Source organism: Pangasianodon hypophthalmus, chromosome 7, assembly GCF_027358585.1.
Source record: "Pangasianodon hypophthalmus isolate fPanHyp1 chromosome 7, fPanHyp1.pri, whole genome shotgun sequence".
In the NCBI taxonomy this organism is placed as follows: Eukaryota; Metazoa; Chordata; class Actinopteri; order Siluriformes; family Pangasiidae; genus Pangasianodon; species Pangasianodon hypophthalmus.
Window position 1 is genome coordinate 15484416 of NC_069716.1, and position 19719 is coordinate 15504134.

The 19719-nt window shown below is 40.4% G+C and overlaps 1 protein-coding gene across 1 annotated transcript; it reads left to right on the top strand.

The window, feature by feature from the left end:
* The first annotated feature begins 2837 nt into the window (after positions 1–2837).
* Positions 2838–15160, top strand: vimr2 (vimentin-related 2). The gene is made up of 10 exons (XM_026917404.3): positions 2838–3068; positions 4334–4475; positions 4814–4972; positions 5095–5214; positions 6809–6904; positions 9181–9318; positions 10795–10917; positions 12554–12664; positions 12756–12880; positions 13904–15160. The coding sequence occupies exons 1-10, from the start codon at positions 2956–2958 to the stop codon at positions 13944–13946; spliced, it is 1170 nt and encodes a 389-aa protein (XP_026773205.3). The 5' UTR covers positions 2838–2955; the 3' UTR covers positions 13947–15160.
* Positions 15161–19719: the final 4559 nt, after the last annotated feature.

The following is a 19719-nucleotide window of genomic DNA, read 5'->3' on the forward strand; positions in this document are numbered from 1 at the left end:
AGACTGTCCCTCTCAGTTTGGTATTAGTGGGTGGGGTTATATTATTCTTGAAAGGTGACTTTGACAATCGTTTGCCTTTTGAAGGAAGGCTTTCTGTGGCAGTGAACCTGAGTCACAGTGGTGTTTATCCGTTGTAGTGTAAATTTATTTATATATTATATATTATTTTGCTATGTGTCATTTTCTCCACCAGTTGACACTGGGAATTTCTCAAAGCTCAGTAAGATTTCCTCCTCAGTCATATACATTGGAATTTGGTTTTAGACCCATTTGTCCTGGTTCATCATGTTTAACTGTTAATGCCGCTTTAATGCTGTAGCGCCTTCATAGCTGAGTTCAGCATTTTCCGAACAGTGCTGCTAAAGTGCTATTAAACATTGTGGATCTTCACACTGTGGTTCAACAGAACACTTTACACTCCAGTGTTGTGGTGTATGGCTGTTCTGTTTCACTAATTTGCAGCATGCTTCTGGTGGTTTATTCGAAATTCAGCTATGAGCTTTCTGGTTTTCAAAGTCATGTCTACTTGATGTCTTATCTGATGTAAGTGTGTTCTCTTGTTACATACTGGGTGTTTTCTGTGTTGTCATCACTTTTAGCATTGGTGTAAAATGTCTCCTCTTTTCTTCTGTTTATACTATATGTGCAGTAACCTAAACCATGCAAACTGTATAAAATAATCATTAGGGGAAATTTTTTCTTTTGTTCCCTTAATAGAAATGTACACACCCTAATAGCTTTCTAGGGGCATTGCTTGTACATTTACATATGCTGTATATAGTTCGCTAATCCATATAAGCTACTACTATCTTTAGTCAAGGCCTTTTTCTGTATTCCAATCCATACTAAAACCTGTGTTTAGGTTTGTCATGAAATATTACCTACAAATATAGATCCTAATCATGCATATTGTTAATGACCTAACCAGAGGTTTACTGAATCAGTGCCTAATTATGTTTTTAAGATGAAGAGGAAAGGAGGAGCGCCCTTTGACTTGACTTCTATACACATTTGTTGTAGTTCGATTAGTCATTGGGTTTGTCCTGTGCTGTGACATTTACGGATTACAGGCCAGGCTTTATTTAACATAGTATTAAGTCATAGTAAGTCAACACAGCAAAGTCTGAGTATTCTGCCACGTCGCATAAGAAGAAACCAACAGTTAAACCTGTTGTCCCTGAAGTTAACCATGCAAGGCACATGTGGTATGCCAGCTATGATAGAACAGGAAACAGAGCACTGAAAATATGTTACTGATATTATCAAAGGACATTAGAAGTGAAACAAACGTTCATCTTTTCAACTTGTTCCCACAGCTCAAATTTCCCCAAAGTCTTACATGAATTTAAAAGATGAGTATCAGCTATTGCTGTCTTAAAAAGCAATTATCATGCCACTGTAAAAATGAGCATGGCCTAATGCCACTAAACTCTCACATTCAGCTACCTGAGATTGCCTCAGACACAGACAGGCTGATCTCTGCTGTCTGACCAATTATCCATGTCTGGCATTTTTATAAACCTGTGTCTGTGGATAGATTTAGTCACCCACAACACTAGGCCTCTTATTTTGTAACTTCCTCTAAAACAGAGGTCATAAGTAGATTCCTGAAAAGGGCCCAGCATTCAGCTTCTGCTTTCCTCAAAGTGTGAAGCCCTTGCTCAGATTTGCCAGTGCATGACCCCCCTGGATGGGAGACGTGCTAGTGCTCAGTGATCTGAGATTTCTGATGAAATGTTCGTTTGATGGAAGACTGCTTGCTTTTATGACGTCTCCATTCCTCCTCCTCAAGCTCCCTGGGAAAATATAGTTGGAAGTTTACTCATTTATATTGTCCCTTGTCTTACATTCTATTTCTGTTTTCATGTGTTGGGTTCTGCACTGGTTTGTCTTATAATTATGGTACATATGCAACCGAACACTTTTTTTTTTTTTTTTTGGTACTTTTAACTTATTTAATGGAAATAAAATATTGAAACCTAACATTGTCATTCGAAGTCATTTGAGTTCAGTACATTATCTTACATATTTGCATGTTGCAAGGATTACAGATGTCATTTTAAGTTGCTAGTAACATATATAGCCTTAGGTTATGAATTTGAGCTTCAGTCTGATGCTCTCCTATGCTTTTTGTTTTGTGTTTTATCATTAATGTATATGAACATACCTTATGTGTTACAGATGGCAATGGATTTTCAACATTGTTTCCATCATATGTGTAGCTTCTTACTGTATGTGTACGATGTCTGGAAGAAGAAGAATGAGTGTTTGGAGGCTCAGATTATTGAGCTTTGCAGCCAAACCAAGCCCCGCCAGCACTATCAGTCTCGACTGCCCCTCAGACTCCAGCCTGGAGGCCGTGATTGAGAGGCTGTGCACAGAGAAGGTGTTTAAGCATACCAGCACTCGACATAACAAATATTTGTCATTTACATATCGGATCAGTGGGCTTTCACGGTTTATGTACATGTACAATACAGCATGGGCTGGTAATACAACACGCATAATATTGCCTTCATAGACAACTAAAATATTGTCACAATCTGTGAATCACATTTAGCTATAGGCTACTTCACTAGCATTTTGGGAAGCATTCCCATAGTAATGAAACTAGGATATGTATATTTGTCCCTCACTGATTTAGCAAATGCAATCAGGCAACATCATTTAAAGAAATATTTTGAGCTAATTAAGTCCAAAGCTAGGCCTTATATGGTACGCTTTTCTTATTACAGATGGCAATGGCAATGGATTTCAACATTGTTGCCATGGCATGGTTGTTTCTCCTGTGTGAAACATTTAGCTTCTGATACCATTCCTATAGTTAGTCTGCTCAATGCTCTGTGAGAGATCCCTCAGGTGTGTGTGACATTCTCAACCCAGCAGTGTATAAAGTCTCCAGGCTGGAGCAGTGACCACCACATTGCCCAGCTCTTGTGTAGCTTTGGAGCAGCCATGGCCATGCTGAGAGTGTCCTCGTATCGCAAACTGTTTGAAGAGGAGCACCAGAGACCAGCTACATGGTTCAGCCAGCGCTGTGGAACCCAGATCCTCCCCTCTTCTGCAAGGTCAGGCTGATATGCCAGTACTTCACAGCTCCTCAGATATATTGAAGAAATGGACTTCATGTTATGGCATTTTGGCATTTACTTTCAAGAGGGATAGAAATGTGACTTCAGTGATTTTAAGGTTATACAAGTGTTCTTCATAGTGTATAAGGCAGGGGTTCTCAAAGTGGGGTTCAGGGTTCCCCAAGGGACTGACGTTTTTTACTGTGGTGGAAATCACAACCCACCATTACCAAAATTGTTATATTTATTGTTGAATTCTTGTAGTTATTTACCAGTCATTTGAATTGAAAGGGTTTAATCCAGACCTCTATGACTCTAATACATAGACAAAATATTATTGTACACATTTAAATAACGTTCATGAAATAAATCTATTCTATGGGGCAGTCGTGGCTTAATGGTTAAGAGACTCGGACTTGCAACCCGAAGGTGAACCTGAAGGTCGTGGGTTCGAGTCTCAGGTCCGGCAGGGATTGTAGGTGGGGGGAGTGAATAACCAGCGCTCTCTCCCACCTTCAATACCACGACTGAGGTGAGACCCTTGAGCAAGGCACCGAACCCCCAACTGCTCCCCGGGCGCCGCAGCAAAAAAGGCTGCCCACTGCTCCGGGTGTGTGTTCACTGTGTGTGTTTGTGTTCACTACTGTGAATGTGCACTTGGATGGGTTAAATGCAGAGCACAAATTCCTAGTATGGGTCACCATACTTGGCCACAAGTCACTTCACTTCAGAGTTCCATGGTTCCATGGATACAAGAAGTTTGATAACCCCTAATATAAGGAATCAGAATTGCGTGTTTAAGAACATATATTAGAAAAAAAAAATTCTCTTTATAAAATTGTATTTGCAGGATGTGAAGAACAGTGAAGGTCCTATATTTAGTACTATAGACTGACTGACTCACAATTAAAAGGAATTGAGGAGGTTTTTAGTGATTTATTGCATTATACATTTTTAGAAATCTGGAAATCTCCCCCAGTGTATTTCTTTCTCCCCCATTCTTTTGCCCTGTGCTAAGAATATTGAAACTTCAGTGTTTTTAGCAATCCAGTTTTGTTCATCCACTTAAATCAGAATCAAGACGTATGTTTAGTGTGTTTTTTCTGGAGTCATGAAATTATGACCTCACCCATTTGACTGGTAAGCATACTTCACTTTAGTCATGTCAGATGACATGATCACTGGAATATCCCTTCACATTGCTCTTTTGTTTGCCTGTGGTTTCAAGTCAAACATGAGAAAGACGTAAGTCTGTTTGGTAGGGGTGGAGTTTCCATGATCGACTGGCCTGAACCAGACTTCTCTGCAGCTCGAGCTTTAAACAGGGAGGGTCTGATGCGTTTCTCCCAGGAGCGCTCCATAATCGCCGCCCTCAATGATCGCCTGGCGGTCCTTATCGACATGGTGAGACTTGGAGAGGCGGCACTTCGCGAACGGGTGCAGAATAACTGGGCAAATGTTAAATGCTTTACACATAGCACAACCTCATTACTCTTCTATTTAGCACAAAATGCTTATTATTATTATTTGTAAATGTAATAGCTTCTTTCTGGTAGACCCAATTAACTTATTTCCTTACCATTACTTTGATACTCCTGATTACTATGATTGATTACCGAGGGAAGTTATTAACATGGGTCTCTGTCTCCCATATTTTTCGTATCACTATGACAAATTTTTAATGAGTTTAGTGTTAGAAGACTCCGCAGCACCTGTGTAGCTTCATATCGTATGTGTGTCAGGTACGATGTCTGGAAGAAGAGAATGAGTCTTTGGAGGCTCAGATTATTGAGATGGAAGAGAGATTGGCAGCCAAACCAAGCCCCCCCAGCTCTATCAGTCTCGACTGCCCCTCAGACTCCAGCCTGGAGGCCGTGATTGAGAGACTGCGCAGAGAGAAGGTGCTTAAGCATACCAGCACTCGACATACCAAATATTTGTCATTTACACAATCTTGAAACATGTTGAGCTAATTAAGTTCAAAGCTAGGCCATAATATGGTACGCTCTTCTGTTTTCCTCAGGATGAGATTTTGTGTCACACAGAGGAGCTGACGAAAGACCTGCATCATATAAAAAGAAAGTATGATGAGGTCGTGGAGCAACGGACTCACCTCCAACTGGAGCGCAAGGATGTTGCTGTGGTAATGCCATAAAGGCCTATGGAGCTGAACACTGCCCTGATCATTATCTTTTCTTCATTTCCTCTCCTATTAAACAAAATTGTAACTGCACTAGCAAGGTCCCCCTGTTTCCACACACTTTTGTACAATTTTTTCCTATTTTTAATTTTTTAATTAAGCAAATTGTTTTAGGGTCATGATTAATCTCTTCCAGAACATTTCACTGTATTATTATGCATCTATAGTAACTATAATCCAAGTCTATAGCACGCAAATTATAATCAGTAAAAATATAAACAAAATGTAGCATCTAATCATCTGTAGACATCAGTTATCGGACATCAGTCCAGTTTGTGAGAACAGCTTAAACAGGCCCTCTGTGACGCTGTATCAAGTTTTCCAGTAGATGGCGGCCTCTCCATCCAGATCAGTGTGTGATGACATCGCCCTGCCTCTGAGAAGAGAATAACTCTGGGAGAGGGGGCCAAAACGGCACAAATCTAGAGAGCGTTGATTAGCAGTCCCATGCTGGCTCTGGGCTAGCGGCCATGCCGAAACATGAGCCGCTGTGTTCATCGAACATCTCATCACTCCGCACATGTCTCTTCCAATAAAAGAACAGATGTGGGAAAGCTGCTACAACGGTTTATAATTCATTCATGCAGGCTCTCATCTCTCACTGCCAGATGCTGTATAGTGTGCTTGGCTGGAGTGAAATCTGAATGGAGAATGGCTGAGGAAAAAAGCTGCTATAAAACACAGAAATAGGGTGCGAGAGACATGGTGGACTCAAAGGGACATAGGTCAAAACAGAGATGGCAGTTTTTTTGTGAAAATCACTCAGAATGTTTGGTTTCTGGCATAACATACAAACCTGAGAAGCACAGTGTATCATGTTAAAAATTAATCTTTTTATGACAGTTATACTGCAAGTCCAATCCTTTATAGGCTGTCTATGTAATAGACATTATTTCCAAAAAAAAAAAAAAAAAAAAGTGCTAGTTTTATATGAACCATCTCCCATTAGGTGTTGCTAGCATTTAGCTGAAAGGCAGATTCAATATGTCCACAGAAAAGACACGGTCATCATATGGAATTTAGTCTCTGACAGCTGCAAGCTGGAGGAAAAGCGTGTGCTCTGCCATCAGAGTCCAAGATTCCTGTGGTCCATGGCCACTCTGGCACATTCACATGCAAATGCTTTCATTCAGAGTAATTGAATTCTTCGCCAATTAATCAGGCACCCTGAGAAGCCCAGATGAGCTAAGTGAAATGGCACTGTCTCTCAAGGACTATGCCCCTGCCATACATTGCTGTGTGGCTGCAGAGGCAGTAACTCACTACCTCTGCCCCAGATGGTATGCCAAAACCACATGCTACCTCAATAAATAGTATATCAAAATAGTTTGCTCCCTAGGGTGCACTGACTACATTAGACACTGCTCACTATGTGGTAGGAGCACTATCAATGTAAATAGTAGGTCAGAATAGTGTGATACTGTGTGTAGCCCGAGGCTAAACCATAATTCATGCTCTATTTTGACATATTGTAACCATACTGTTTTTACACTGGCTGTGAAGAGCATAGTCTAATAATATGTGCTGCCCCCTGCAGGAGGTGGATACAGTGACTGCTGACTGCTTGGCACTCAGAGAACAAGCGGCAATCTATGAGAAGCAGTTAGCTGCCATGGAGCAACAGCATGAGTTGGTAAGAAAACACTGAACACAACTGTATCCTGAGAATTTCCATGCTGTGTTTCTTTATACACAGTTCTCTACTGGAATTTTCAGCGCAGTAGTGTTGACTTTACTGGTGGTCCCATTTTGGTATGCAGTAATGAAGGCTATTTTATTTTGTAACCACTATTTGGTGTCAGACTAATTTTAGGTAACAGGCCACATTACACTTAGTCCATTGTCAAGTGGGCCAGATCCAGTAAATCAGTTTAGTAGACCAATAACACATCAAGAACTCCTTTGAAATGTGTTTCTTTGTCAACATACACTCACCAGTCACTTTAACAGGAGCGCCTGTACATCTGCTCATTTATACAGTTATCCAATCAGCCAATCAGGTGGCAGCAGCACAATGCATAAAATCATGCAGATACGGGTCAAGAGCTTCAGTTAATGTTCACATCAAACATCAAAATGGGGGTGATCTCTGTGATTTTTAACCATGGCGTCATTGTTGGTTCCAGATGGCTGATGAAACTGATGATCTCCTCAGATTTTCACACACAACTATCTCTATCTGAGTTTGCACAGAATGGGGTGAAAAACAAAAAACATCCTGTGTGCAGAGGGTCATCAACACCTTGTTGATGAGAGAAATCAGAGGAGAATGACCAGACTGGTATGAACTGACAGGAAGTCTATAGTAACTCAAATAAGCACTCTTTACAACCGTGGTGAGCAGAAAAGCATCTTAGAATGCACAGCACATCAAACCTTGGCTACAACAGATGGGCTGCAACAGCAGAAGACCACATCAGGTTCCACTCCTGTCAGCCAAGAACAAGACACTGAGGCTATCATGGGCAAAGACTCACCCAAACTGGGCAGTTGAAGACTGGAAAAAGACAAGGTGATATTTTTTTTTCTAATCTTCAACTGTCCAGTTTGGGTTAGCCTGTGCCCATGAACCTTGAGCTGGATCGGCTACAACATCTGTATCTGCACGATTTTTTGCACTGTGCTGTTGTCACATGATTGGCTGATTAGATAACTGCATGAACAGGTGTTCCTAATAAAGTGGACAGCAAGTGTGTATCTTAAAGGTACATGCACAAATGGATTGCACATATATCCCATACAGGACAGATGAAGAGAGTGCTAATCATTACCAAGAAAACAAATTTTTCAAACTATGGTTTTACCATAAAGTCTTGCATAAGTATTCACCCCTTTTACTTTTTCACATTTCTGAAGTGTTCCAATCTGGGATTTAAATGGAATTAATTGGGATTATATGTCAGAAATGGTCTCAGCAACAAACATCAGAATATTATAAGTACATTTGTAACCATCCCACTCTATGATTCTAAGAATATGGAAATGATCGTTTCTAAAAAAGTAGATGATTATTATTTGGTGTGATTTACATTCATTATGCATTGTATGTTATTTAAAGTAGTAACAAATAGACAAGTCAAAGCATAGTCAGATTTTACATGGTATTTTAGCGTATAGTGTATGTAAGATGGCTCATTAGACACACATATCCAGTGATGCTGAGAGAAAGGGTGCTGTGGTAAGTACCCACTCTCATCAGCTGTTAGCACACTCCATTAAACTTTGACATGAGAGGGAGTGAGGGAGAGGCAAATAACAGCCAAGACCTGGCCGTAGAGAGTTAGATGTCACAGATGATAGAGCTTTGGCCCACATAACAACAGAGGCTTTGAAAGAAGCTTTCTCTCAGTCTGTATTGTCCCTGTCCTTGCCTTTCTTTCTTGTTCTCTTTATCTCAGCCTTGCTTTTTATACATTTTCCTATGCAAACCATATTCTCTCAATCTCTCTATATGCCTCTCATCTGTTCTCGTCTTCCCTCACTGCTCTTCCTCCAGGAGGTGATAGACCACCAAATCCTTCATATCAGGCATGGGAGCTAGGGACAAAGGGAGGCTAGAGGCAGAGAAAACTTAATCATTATGTATTTTTCTCCAGTTATCTCATGTTTAACACACTTCCTCGTAGCCATGCTTGCAGTCCATGGACTCATCTGGAGTATTAAATAAGGAAAGGCATCTCCTTCTATTTTTACGATAGCTGCCATTAACAGGATATTCAAAGCAACTCATATTCTCCGGATAACTATGCTGTACCTCTTATTATTATTATTATTATTATTATTATTATTATTATTATTATTATACTATTCAGGCAAGATTAATGAACATTGGCATCTAAGAATTTAGAGGCGCATGAACTGTAACATGAAGACAATAATGTAACCTCTTAATGGTGTGCTGGTCCACAGAGGATTGAGAGTCTGTGCGAGCCTACAGCTGAAGATCGGGATGATCAAACTGTGTCTCTGCAATTCCCCTCCATTGACCTCACTCCAGCCATCACGGTTATCAAGGACTACTACTGCCAGCTGGCTGAAAGCCTACAGGTACATTATGGATATATTTAGAGTCTCTTCTACCCTGACACTAAACCTTTTAAACATGCAGTTGTGTAGACATGGTCACATCAAACAGGCTAGGAAAGATTTATTCTGTGCTAAAACAAACAAGAGAATACACTCTGTGCATGGTGTAGCCATTCATGTCTTCTTTCAACCGTCTGTTCAAGACCTAAAGCTCATTGTCATTGAAGTCAATTATGTAACTGTGAACTAGTCCCTCTATTTAATATGTATGATATTTCCCATCTGCCTGAGCGTCACCTCAATGTAGATAAGGCACAGGTTGGACACATGATCTTTCGGGTGGAAACAATCCATATGTGAACAAAAATCACTGATGAATTACTGATCTTTTTAAAGACAGTAAACTAGATTTTAATTTCTATCCTATGTTCTCATGCAGTTAAACTGAAGAATTATAACCGCTTATGTGGATTGTCCCTTTTTGAGAATATTATTAACTCAATGCTACATTATTTTAATTTTTGCTGCAACTCTTGAAACTCGCACTGAAAAGCTAATCTACAGTCCTGCCCAGTAGTCATGAAAACACTCTCTCTCTCTCTCTCTCTCTCTCTCTCTCTCTCTCTCTCTTTCTCTCTCTCTCTCTCTCTCTCTTTCTCAATTCTCTTCCCGCTGTGCAAACCTGAGCTTTCACACGTCTCTGTGGGACCAGCATCTGTGTTTTCTTTCTCACTTTACTCGCTCTAGAGAAGCCCTGTCCACTACTTTTTTCCAGCACAGAGCATTATTGTGTGTTCAGTGACTTATGAGAAGAGGGTTTTCTTCAGAGGTCATCCTCTAGCACCATTCCCCTTTGACCCTGCCTGCCCCTAGAATGGTGGCTCTACACTGGGTCATGGCCAGTAATCAGTGTCCTGGCCTCCTTCCCAGGCTCCTTGGCAGTTTGGTAAGAGGTAAGAGAGCTGTTGCACTGGGAGGCTGGCTTCAGGAGTCTCTAGACAGCCTTCGGTGTTTGTGAATGTGTGTATTAGAGAGATTTTCAAAGACATGAGAGAGAGTGGGTTTTCCGTTCTAGACAGCTATGTTAAACTCTACAGTTGTCTTCTCTATGTCCCTGTTCTCCTTTGTACTTTTTGTCTACTTTTCTCTTGCCCTGTGGCACCTGGATCCAGGGCCCATCTTTGAGTCTGGGCCTCATTACAGCTCCAAAGGGGCCAATTGTCTCAGTCACAATTGATAGTGATTGGGTCTTGGACTAATGATAATTACCAGCTGATTTTGGCTCATCATGCTAGCTTACGTGATGGCCCCTCATTTGCTTTTCTTTCACTCTTATTTATGCTTGCGTTAATTGGGAACAAGTATGAGGTAATGTAAGTGGGGATTAATCGGCCGTGCTCACAGCCTACTCCTGTATATGCCAGAGTCACTTTGTGCGGCAAGATGATCTGAGTGATTGGACATGACTGATGCAGTATGCTTTTCTTGTGTTAATAGTTTGAGTCCGGGGCCGTTGCGATTGCCAGAGGAGAAGAGAAGGGGAGGAACTTGGAAAACCTTACTGGAGGGAAAGTTAAGGAAAATTCTGAGGTGATGGACGTGAATGGTCTGAAGGAGCTGGTGAGTGACACTTCCTCAGTGCCGCACTTGAGCCACCGACCTGCTGTTTTAACAGACTGATCCTTCCACTGTTTTTTTTTTTTAACATTTTGATCCCCTGTGATTTCAATTGATTTCAAGCCCATGATGGCTCTTGCCAGTTTAGTGCTGAAAGCCCTTCAACATTTCTGCTCTAATGATCCAAACAAGTGCTTAGGAGTCATGAGAGGTCAGGAGGCTGAACAGGAACGCCAGGGAATAAAGCATGAGTGTTCCTGTGACCGGTGTGTTTACACTGAGTGATAACACTGGGAGATGTGAGTGCTGCAGCGTCTCCATACCAGTGTTTATCTGTCTTCTAAAGTTATCACATTTCACAGTCTGCCAGCCAGCTCTTCCCCCTTTATACTTTATAAACTTCACACATTCCAGCTGGATCTCAGGAGAAGGCAGCAGTAATAATAAGGCCCAGTAATAATAACACATCACTTTGTCAACTGTCGTTTCTCACGCAACATTTTATTTATGGTTTATTTGTAAATATATGTTTATGAAGACACAATTATATCACATTAGTCATTAGTAAAAAATAATAAAGAAGGATTCGCTACAGAGGGAAGCATGAGAAGCATCTTGAACTTGAGCATGGCATGATTAAGAACCATTCATTGCTCTCAGTTTACGTTTTAGAGGACAGGGAAATCATCAGTTGGTCACAGCTGACACCTTTTCATTTGCAATAACAAACACAGCGGTTTGGTTCTAATTATGTTGGTTGTAGTCATAGCCCACTCTGAAAATAAACAGAAAATAAACCACTCTGCCTGCTTTCATAACACCATGTGCTCTTCCTTAATCTGCTGCATGCAGGCCGGCATTGATGGACAGCCTGCCTTGCCCTGGTCCGCTTGCTCTTCTCCACCTCTCTTTCTCTCCCACAATCACTCTCTTTTTTTTATCTCTAATTCTACCCTGTCTTTCAATGTCATTTTCATTTCCACCTTGCATCTCTGTCTCGATTTTGGTTCCTCCTTTCTCTGTTTTTTTTCCCTCTCTCTCTCTCTCTCTCTCATCTTGTGGTCAGTGTTCGATGCTAGCAGGCTGGTTTCTTCCTAAGACACAGTATGACTAAACAAACTGCTTATGGTAAAATGAGGTCTCCCTGCTCTGCTTGGACTTTGTGTAATGAGGGAGGCATCACTGATGTCTTCTATCGACAAAGGACACCAATCACCTCACCAATCAATCTTGGAGCAAAGCAGCGACCACCTCTGTCGCGTGGCTCATCGGCAGTTAATAAGGTTGCTTGGAGGCTCCTGTGATCTCCTCAAAGAGAAACAGAGCCAGCTTTTTCCATCCATCTCTGCCAGCTGACTGTTTAGCTTACCTGATTACAGTAATTATTCACAGCATTAGACTGCCCCGAGGTGGGCCATATAGCTCTCTGCATTCTGTTTGTGGTAAGGAACAAAAGCAACCTGACATTCTGACAGTCTTCATATGCACATGCATACCATGTAATGGCAGCCTAGACATTTCATGTTGATAGACAACCTTTCAAAACAAAATATGTCAACACTCTATTGAGTCAGACTCTTGTGTGTTAACATGTACAGTACACTACAAGTATAACCATTTGCACCACATGTGATCCTAGATTGCTAGGCTGCAAAAGGAGCTGGATGAGCTGGAGGCATGTGGTGAGGAACTGGGAGCAGAGATTGAAGCAAAAACACAGGCTCATCTGCTGGAGATAGAGGAGCTGGAAGTAAAATACTGACTATTATACTGAAAAAGTCCATACAGCAGAGCTGTATAAGGGCCTGACCCCATTTCACTAACACAGTCTGTGTGTTTAGACCTGCATCTGCCGGCTGGAGAAAGATGAGGCTGACTTACAAGCGCAGATGAAGGAACAGATGGGAGACTATGAGGAACTGCTCAATGAGAAGATGGCACTGGACATAGAAATAGAAGCCTACCGGTAAGATTCAGACCAATACTAGTGCAAAAGTGATAGTTAATTAGTTAGGCTTAATTAGGTAGTGTAGGGTTAGTTAAGTCCTTACAGAGGAGCTCATCATCTTAAAATATAGCAATCAACAATGCACAAATACATGCTGTTTTTAAGCATGAGGAAACATCCAGTTCCTGCTGTGTTTAAATTTGAGTCCCAGTAGAGAGAGTGAGAATAGCAAAGATGAGGTCATCACCTGAATGAGCCCTTGTTTATTTGAAGACATTACTACGAATAGCAATCTCATTTACAAGGAAGAACTTGGGTGCAGGAAGTGCATCCATCTGCAGTCGTAGAAACCATGATGCCATTTCCTGTGTCCTTGAAGGCGCGTGCTTCCACTGCATTGTTAATTGTCACCTGTTGGTATGCACTGTGACGCACGTGGTCTTTCTCCGCATTTGCACACAATAGCTCATTAAAATAGGCAGGAGGCAAACTTGGCCTTGTCAGACTGTTAATGTCACAGCTGCCTGTAAAAAGCAAAAGCAGCTCTGCTCTTAATTTCACTGCATGAGTGCTGTACTCCTGAAGACTCCAGTGTCTCACCAGGCTGACTTTATTCTTTCTTCTCTTTTAGGTAACTGCTGTTTTGTTGTTCATAATAAAATTCATGAATAAGAGATGAAGACATACTGTATGTACACATTCTGTATTTTAAAGTCCAGTCAGGCCTAAATCCTCTGATGCTGCTTCTCCCAGTTTATATTAATATCCTAAAAGCTGTTTGTCCAAAAGCATATCTACATGTCTGGCTGGCCTATCACAGAGTTGCAGTTTTGAATTAGTTTTATTTCCAGACATCACAAACTGTATACAATACACAGTTTACATTAGAAAGGGGATTTGAGCTGTATAGTATTTCATGACGATCATCATGGATCTGAGTGAGTCAGCTTTTGTCAGCCATGGATGTCTCTTTGTCTTGGGGCTAAGGTGAAAGAACTGCAGTGTTACTTGTATTTATTTCCTCTTATATCTTTGTTCCAGGGCTTTGGTTGAGGTGGAGGAGGAGAGACTGTGCTACCTGTGAGACAGAGAGGCCCAGACACATATGATATCTTGTGGATTGCTGCTGAACTAATGCACACTTACATCAAGTTGCACATTTAAAAGGTGTCTGTGTCTTGTATCTACTCTCACTGGCCGTCTTATCAAGTACACATACAGTATAGGTGTATTTTAAAGTTAAACCATTTCTGACTGGCTTATCACGAAACTTGCATCATAATCCTGGGTATGGATACATTACTGTCGTTTTAATGTTGCAAGACTTGGCTCCTAAAAGGTTGCTACACATTTTTTTTCTTTTAAACAAATAACCATATCTGTTACTGTTTTCTTAATCTTAACACTCAATAGAGCTCTCAAGAATGTGCCAATTTGCTGAAATAAAAAAAAAATTGCTCAGTTTTAAAATGTCTAATAATAAGTGGCAATAAAGACGCAACTTCACAGGTTTAAGAGCAATCTGAAAATGTATTATAATTACTAGTTCATCAGCCAAAACTCACAAAATCTTTACATGAAGAATGTGTTGATATTAATCTGCTGTGATAGCTACACATAAATAATAAAGGGCTCTAAGGCAGAAACTGGGCTTACCTGCAAAGTAGTGCTTGTACCTCGCGGATTGCTGACTGCAGCTATATTTAGGGGTCCAAGCCTTACTTGGAAACGTCTTCTTCTTCTTCTTCTTCTTCTTCTTCTTCTTCATCTTCATCTTCTTCTTCTTCTTCTTCTTACTGTGAACCCGTGTGGTAGGGTTGCCTAAAAACTAAAAACTCAGAGTGCGTCTGGCATGAAAGTGAGTCATGGTCAAAAAAGACCATCAGACACAACAGTTTGAGCAAATACAGACATACACCAAAAGATAAATGGCATCTAAGCATTTTTCCAGACCATTGATAATGGTCATAGCAATCAGTGGCTGTTAACCGCGACTCGTGAAAGAATGGAAATGTCTGAGCTTTACTGTGTTGGTGTAGTGATGGTAATTTCCATTTAGAGTCTCTGAAACTACATCTCCCAAACAATGCTCAGAAGTACATATATATATAAACACACAATGAAATATGGTTATGTTGAATCAGTCACCTCCTGAATTCTCACCTGACACTGATCAATTACATCCTCTTAAACCTTTGCCCTGTTCTGCACTGTCCAAATGCTATTGCGCTTTTTTTGCTGGAGGTGTAACGTAATAAGCTTGTCAGAGTCTATGATTAAATCTTTTGCTCAGTTTAATTAATTCATGTTTTCTGCCTTTCTCCAATTTTGCTGACCACCAGAGAAATCTCTTAAATGTCCTTCCTTTAACCTGTCTTGAGTTCTGCCCTCCATACTTTACTCATTTGTCTTCAAACTTAACTTTGCATGTAAGCACTCTGTGCTATGAGATAAAAGCACTGTTGTGTTAGCTCTGCAAAATGTTACTAATAATGGATCAGATAAGATTACAGCTACTGGTGAACTGGTTGAATTTAAGATTATCCTTACCGACCTACTCAGGCAAGCTGACTACTTTAATTGTGTGGATATGAAACATGACAGACATGGGAGGAAGCCACTCTGTCTTTGGGGCCCTTGTTTTTGCTGCTGAGGCACTCCATCATTCTTAGTGCTTCAGGGCACCAGATCTCTATGACTTACTCCCCCAACCACCTTTGTCGCAAACACACACACATGTGCCTTCTGGGACCTTCTGGTGAAGTATGGCACATTCAGCCTGGCCCCCTGGGCAAGCAGGCAGTTCCTGGCCTTCATGGGGTTCAGTGGAGGGGGAGAGCAAGCAAAAGGTTGACTGCGGAACTTTGGTAAGATTTATGTTAGTTTGATTGTGTGTTTTTCTGTCTCCCTCAGGTTGTACTCTCTATGCTGACATCTCTGTCTACATTAACATGCTGTATTATAATTATTTCCTAATATGTTCGCTGCTTGCTAAAGCACAAAATTTAGATTTGATAAAAGTGTTTGTACACATGTATTTTTCTATGCAAATTCACAACATCCTATTCTCCCGTAAACAGTTTAATCATATTTTCCATTTTCATAATGTCAGTTTTGGCTTAGTGAAAAACAAGTGTGCATCTACGCTGAGATGGCCTCGTTAAAATGGAAATGATTGCTGTTTGGCGCAGCACTCCAAAACACTGATTTAATGGCCTGATTGTTGATTAAAGACCTGCTGGTGGTGGTTTGAGGATTTATCAAGCCTTACCACTTGCCCCCACCACACCAGCATGATAGCTGTTAACCTTTACAGCCCAGCAGCACCTTTAAGAGGTTTGAGGTCATTCCTCCCTTTAGACCCAAATCTTGAGTATTCAGTCATGAGGTCGGTCATCAAAGAGCTCCGGGTCAGTGGTCACTGACGGGTCTGGCCTTTTAATCCCAATACCCTTCATGAGGATAGAGTACGGGAGAAGAGAGAGTGGGAGCGCCATCCATGATAAACAAAAAAAAAAAAAAGAGAAGTGGCTTTCTTCACACTTTATTATTGAAACTCACTTACATACATTTCTTGATTGGATTTCAGAAAGTAAATCTGTAAGTAGGCTTTGTGAAGTGTCAAGAAATATGACTATATGAGTAGGCTTATGATCATTTTTATATGCTGACCTTAGCGAGGTAACACATCTGATACCACATGTGGGACCACGGCGCTTGCCTGCGTGAAGAGCAGACATTGCTTATGCTTGCTGATATTCGATCCAAGTAAAACAGGCCCTATCAGTCAACACCTCTTCTGCCTTGGACATGAAGAATTGAATTAGAGAATGGTGGTGGTGCTGACCTGAGCAGCTTGTATAACTCAATTCAGCTCTCTTCATCTCCTGATAGGTGTACTCACCCAGGTTTATAGCCGCCTGATGGCTATGCAAACAAACAGTGTCCTGGTGAAAGAGAAATAATTTACAATTCAATACAGGTTCTAAGAAGTATGCAATGAATTAGATATTTATACTGTAAATAAACAGGGTGGGAAGGAATTGTGATTAAGGAGAAAAATAAAGACTGAAAATATACAAAATGGGGAGACTATTGAGAAGTATTTCCCTAACAACAGAACAATAATAAATTATGGGAACTTCTCTGTCTGGCATGGCAGAGATTCAAGGAGGAAAGCCTCTCTATCTCTCCCTCTCTCTTGAGTTGCTCCTCCTTCTATTCTTAGAGCCACTGGGAAAGAGATCCCCGAGTAAACATTCTCTCTCTACACTGGAAGAGTTATACTGCTGCGAATTCTGCGAATGTCTACAGTGTTTGTCTTGATGAGGTGGTTGGGTGTTTTAAATGTTTTCTAATGACAGTTGTTCCATTAATGATGAGGCTGCTGACCGCTAGATGACTCTTAAGTTCTTCCACCACATGAGTCCACCAGTGAAGTAGATGCACCATGGTACATTTTATCTGGAGATGATCAGAAGCAGTTGTGCATATGAGTTTTTCAAAAATGATCAAGCAGACAGTACATAATATTGTATGACTGGCATAAATGCCAGTTAATAATCCTAATATTTTAGGCCATTCATGGTGCATTTGTTTATATTTGCCAGATATCTTCAACGTTTGTGCTGGGAAAAAATAGTAAGGGTTATGCTTTCTTCTCATGTGCCTAATTAAGCTATATCACATGGTGAACTTGGTGGAAAATGAGGAAAGTCTTGGCACATTCCCACTTTTGAATTGGCAGCAGTTCCATTTTGTAGTGGCATTCATTCACTCCGTAAGATTAGATTTGTTTTGCCAGTTTGTTACACATATAGTAGCAAGTGCCCTTCATGAAAATAAGAAAAAAATAATATTATGAAAACAATAACACATGCAGTAAGTGATATTTTGAGCTCAGACATACAGGTACAATGTATAGTTTTATTTAAACATGTTTTCTTAAAAAAAAAAAAATACTGGTTTCAAAATTAGCTGTTCTCTTTCAATTAATATTTTCTTACACCTGCCCTGGAGAGAATAACATCACTGAGTCTCTTCTGTAGGTTGGAGCCACTTATAGAGGGATCTTGGTCCTCTCCTCCATGCAGGACATTTTCAGTTCCTTCATATTCCCATATTCGATTGATTTGGAAGCATGTTTGTCTTATTATCTGATTGAAAGCTCTATCTATAGCCAAGTCTGAACCTTCTGGCAGAGGCAAACAGGTTTGGGGCTGAAATACTTGCATTTAAGTAGCAATTTCATGATGTAAAAGTGTGAAAGCTCTTTTCAGTATTTTATCTCTATCCAAGAGTATAGAAAGTTCTGGCTTTTGAACCAGAACTCTAAAATAATTTTCAGACACATACTCATTCATTTTATTGCATGCACAGGTCTGTTTACCCTCAGCGCTGACAGAATTCAACAGTAAGCAGGAGGCTCTGTTTTAGCTTTAGCGAAGTGATGGTATCAGATTTGGCAGCCGCTTTGGGTATGTGTTGGTACCTGTCTAATCTTATCGATGAAAGTGTCTGTTATCTTGCATAAGGCACCTACTGTAAAGAGATTATTGCACATTATACTGTATGTCCCCCATTATCTGCCTAAAGCTCTGGGATGACTTTGCAGAGAACACCAACATCATGTGGAGCTTATAGTTATTAGCCACTGATGGAAGGATGCTTATCCTCAAGCTTAGATGTTTTATTGTAATACCGTCCATATGCTTTGTAACAGCTCAAATGTTTTCCCCTTGCTTCATGCATTGTAATTCTGAGTCTTAAGTAACCATTAAATCTTCATTATTGTATTGATTTTATTCAATCACTGACTCATCTAACTGGAAATTCACTACGAGACGCTGTCAAGCCTCCGTTTCTAGACAAAACAGTTCTTATATCAATCTCCTGCAACATCTGCTGCCAATTTGGCAAATATTCCCACAGTCTATTCACAAGGGCTCTGGGGTCTGCCTGTCGGGAAGAAAGAGAGAGAAGCAGAGAGGCAGACCTATCCGAATCCAGAGACTGATAAATGAGGGGTTAAAACAGACCTCATCGGTAAATAGACATTTCTGAGCACTACTTATTTGAAGGGCTAATAATGATGCTGACACACAGCCCTTTGGGAGACTCGGTTGGAGAGGCCAGAGCTGAAGGTGAGCCGTGGAGGAAGTTTACACTCCAGCACGGCAAATCGAAATTTATTCAATCATCCAACCAAATGCAGGGAGGCTTTGAGCCAAACCAGAAGCAGTGGCTGCTTAACATAAAGACAAATGTGGCCAGAGGTGCCAAGTGTGCCTTTTTAAAAAAAAAAAAAAAAAAAGTACCTAGAGCTGAGGTTTTGCCAAAACCAATCAATCTGCAAAAGTGCGCAAAGGTTCTGCACACATCATAGCCAAGCTCTTCAGTGGTACAGCAACGAAGGGGGACATTTTTAATGACTGATGAAATGAAATGACAATTTTTAATGACTAAATGAACAGTTTGAATGTAAATATTGTTTTATCATTGAAAGGATCACAGGTTTGATGTGTTGCATGATTAATGGGAATTGCTCACATATGAAATTATAAACTATAAAGGTCTAGCAATGTAAATGTTTATAAAGAAATATCTGCTGAGAGATGAGCACTGATGTGTGGTGTTGATGATGATGATTATTATAATAATAATAATAATAATTATTATTATTATTATTATTATTATTATTATTATTATCATCATTATTATTATTATTATTTGTCTAATAGTTTAGTCTGTTCAATTTTTTCTATTTTTTTTTTCTAAATGTGGATATGGTATATGTGTATATATGTATAGGATGCATATCCTGTGAGTGGCAGTGTATTTGACAAATCTGTTGCTGC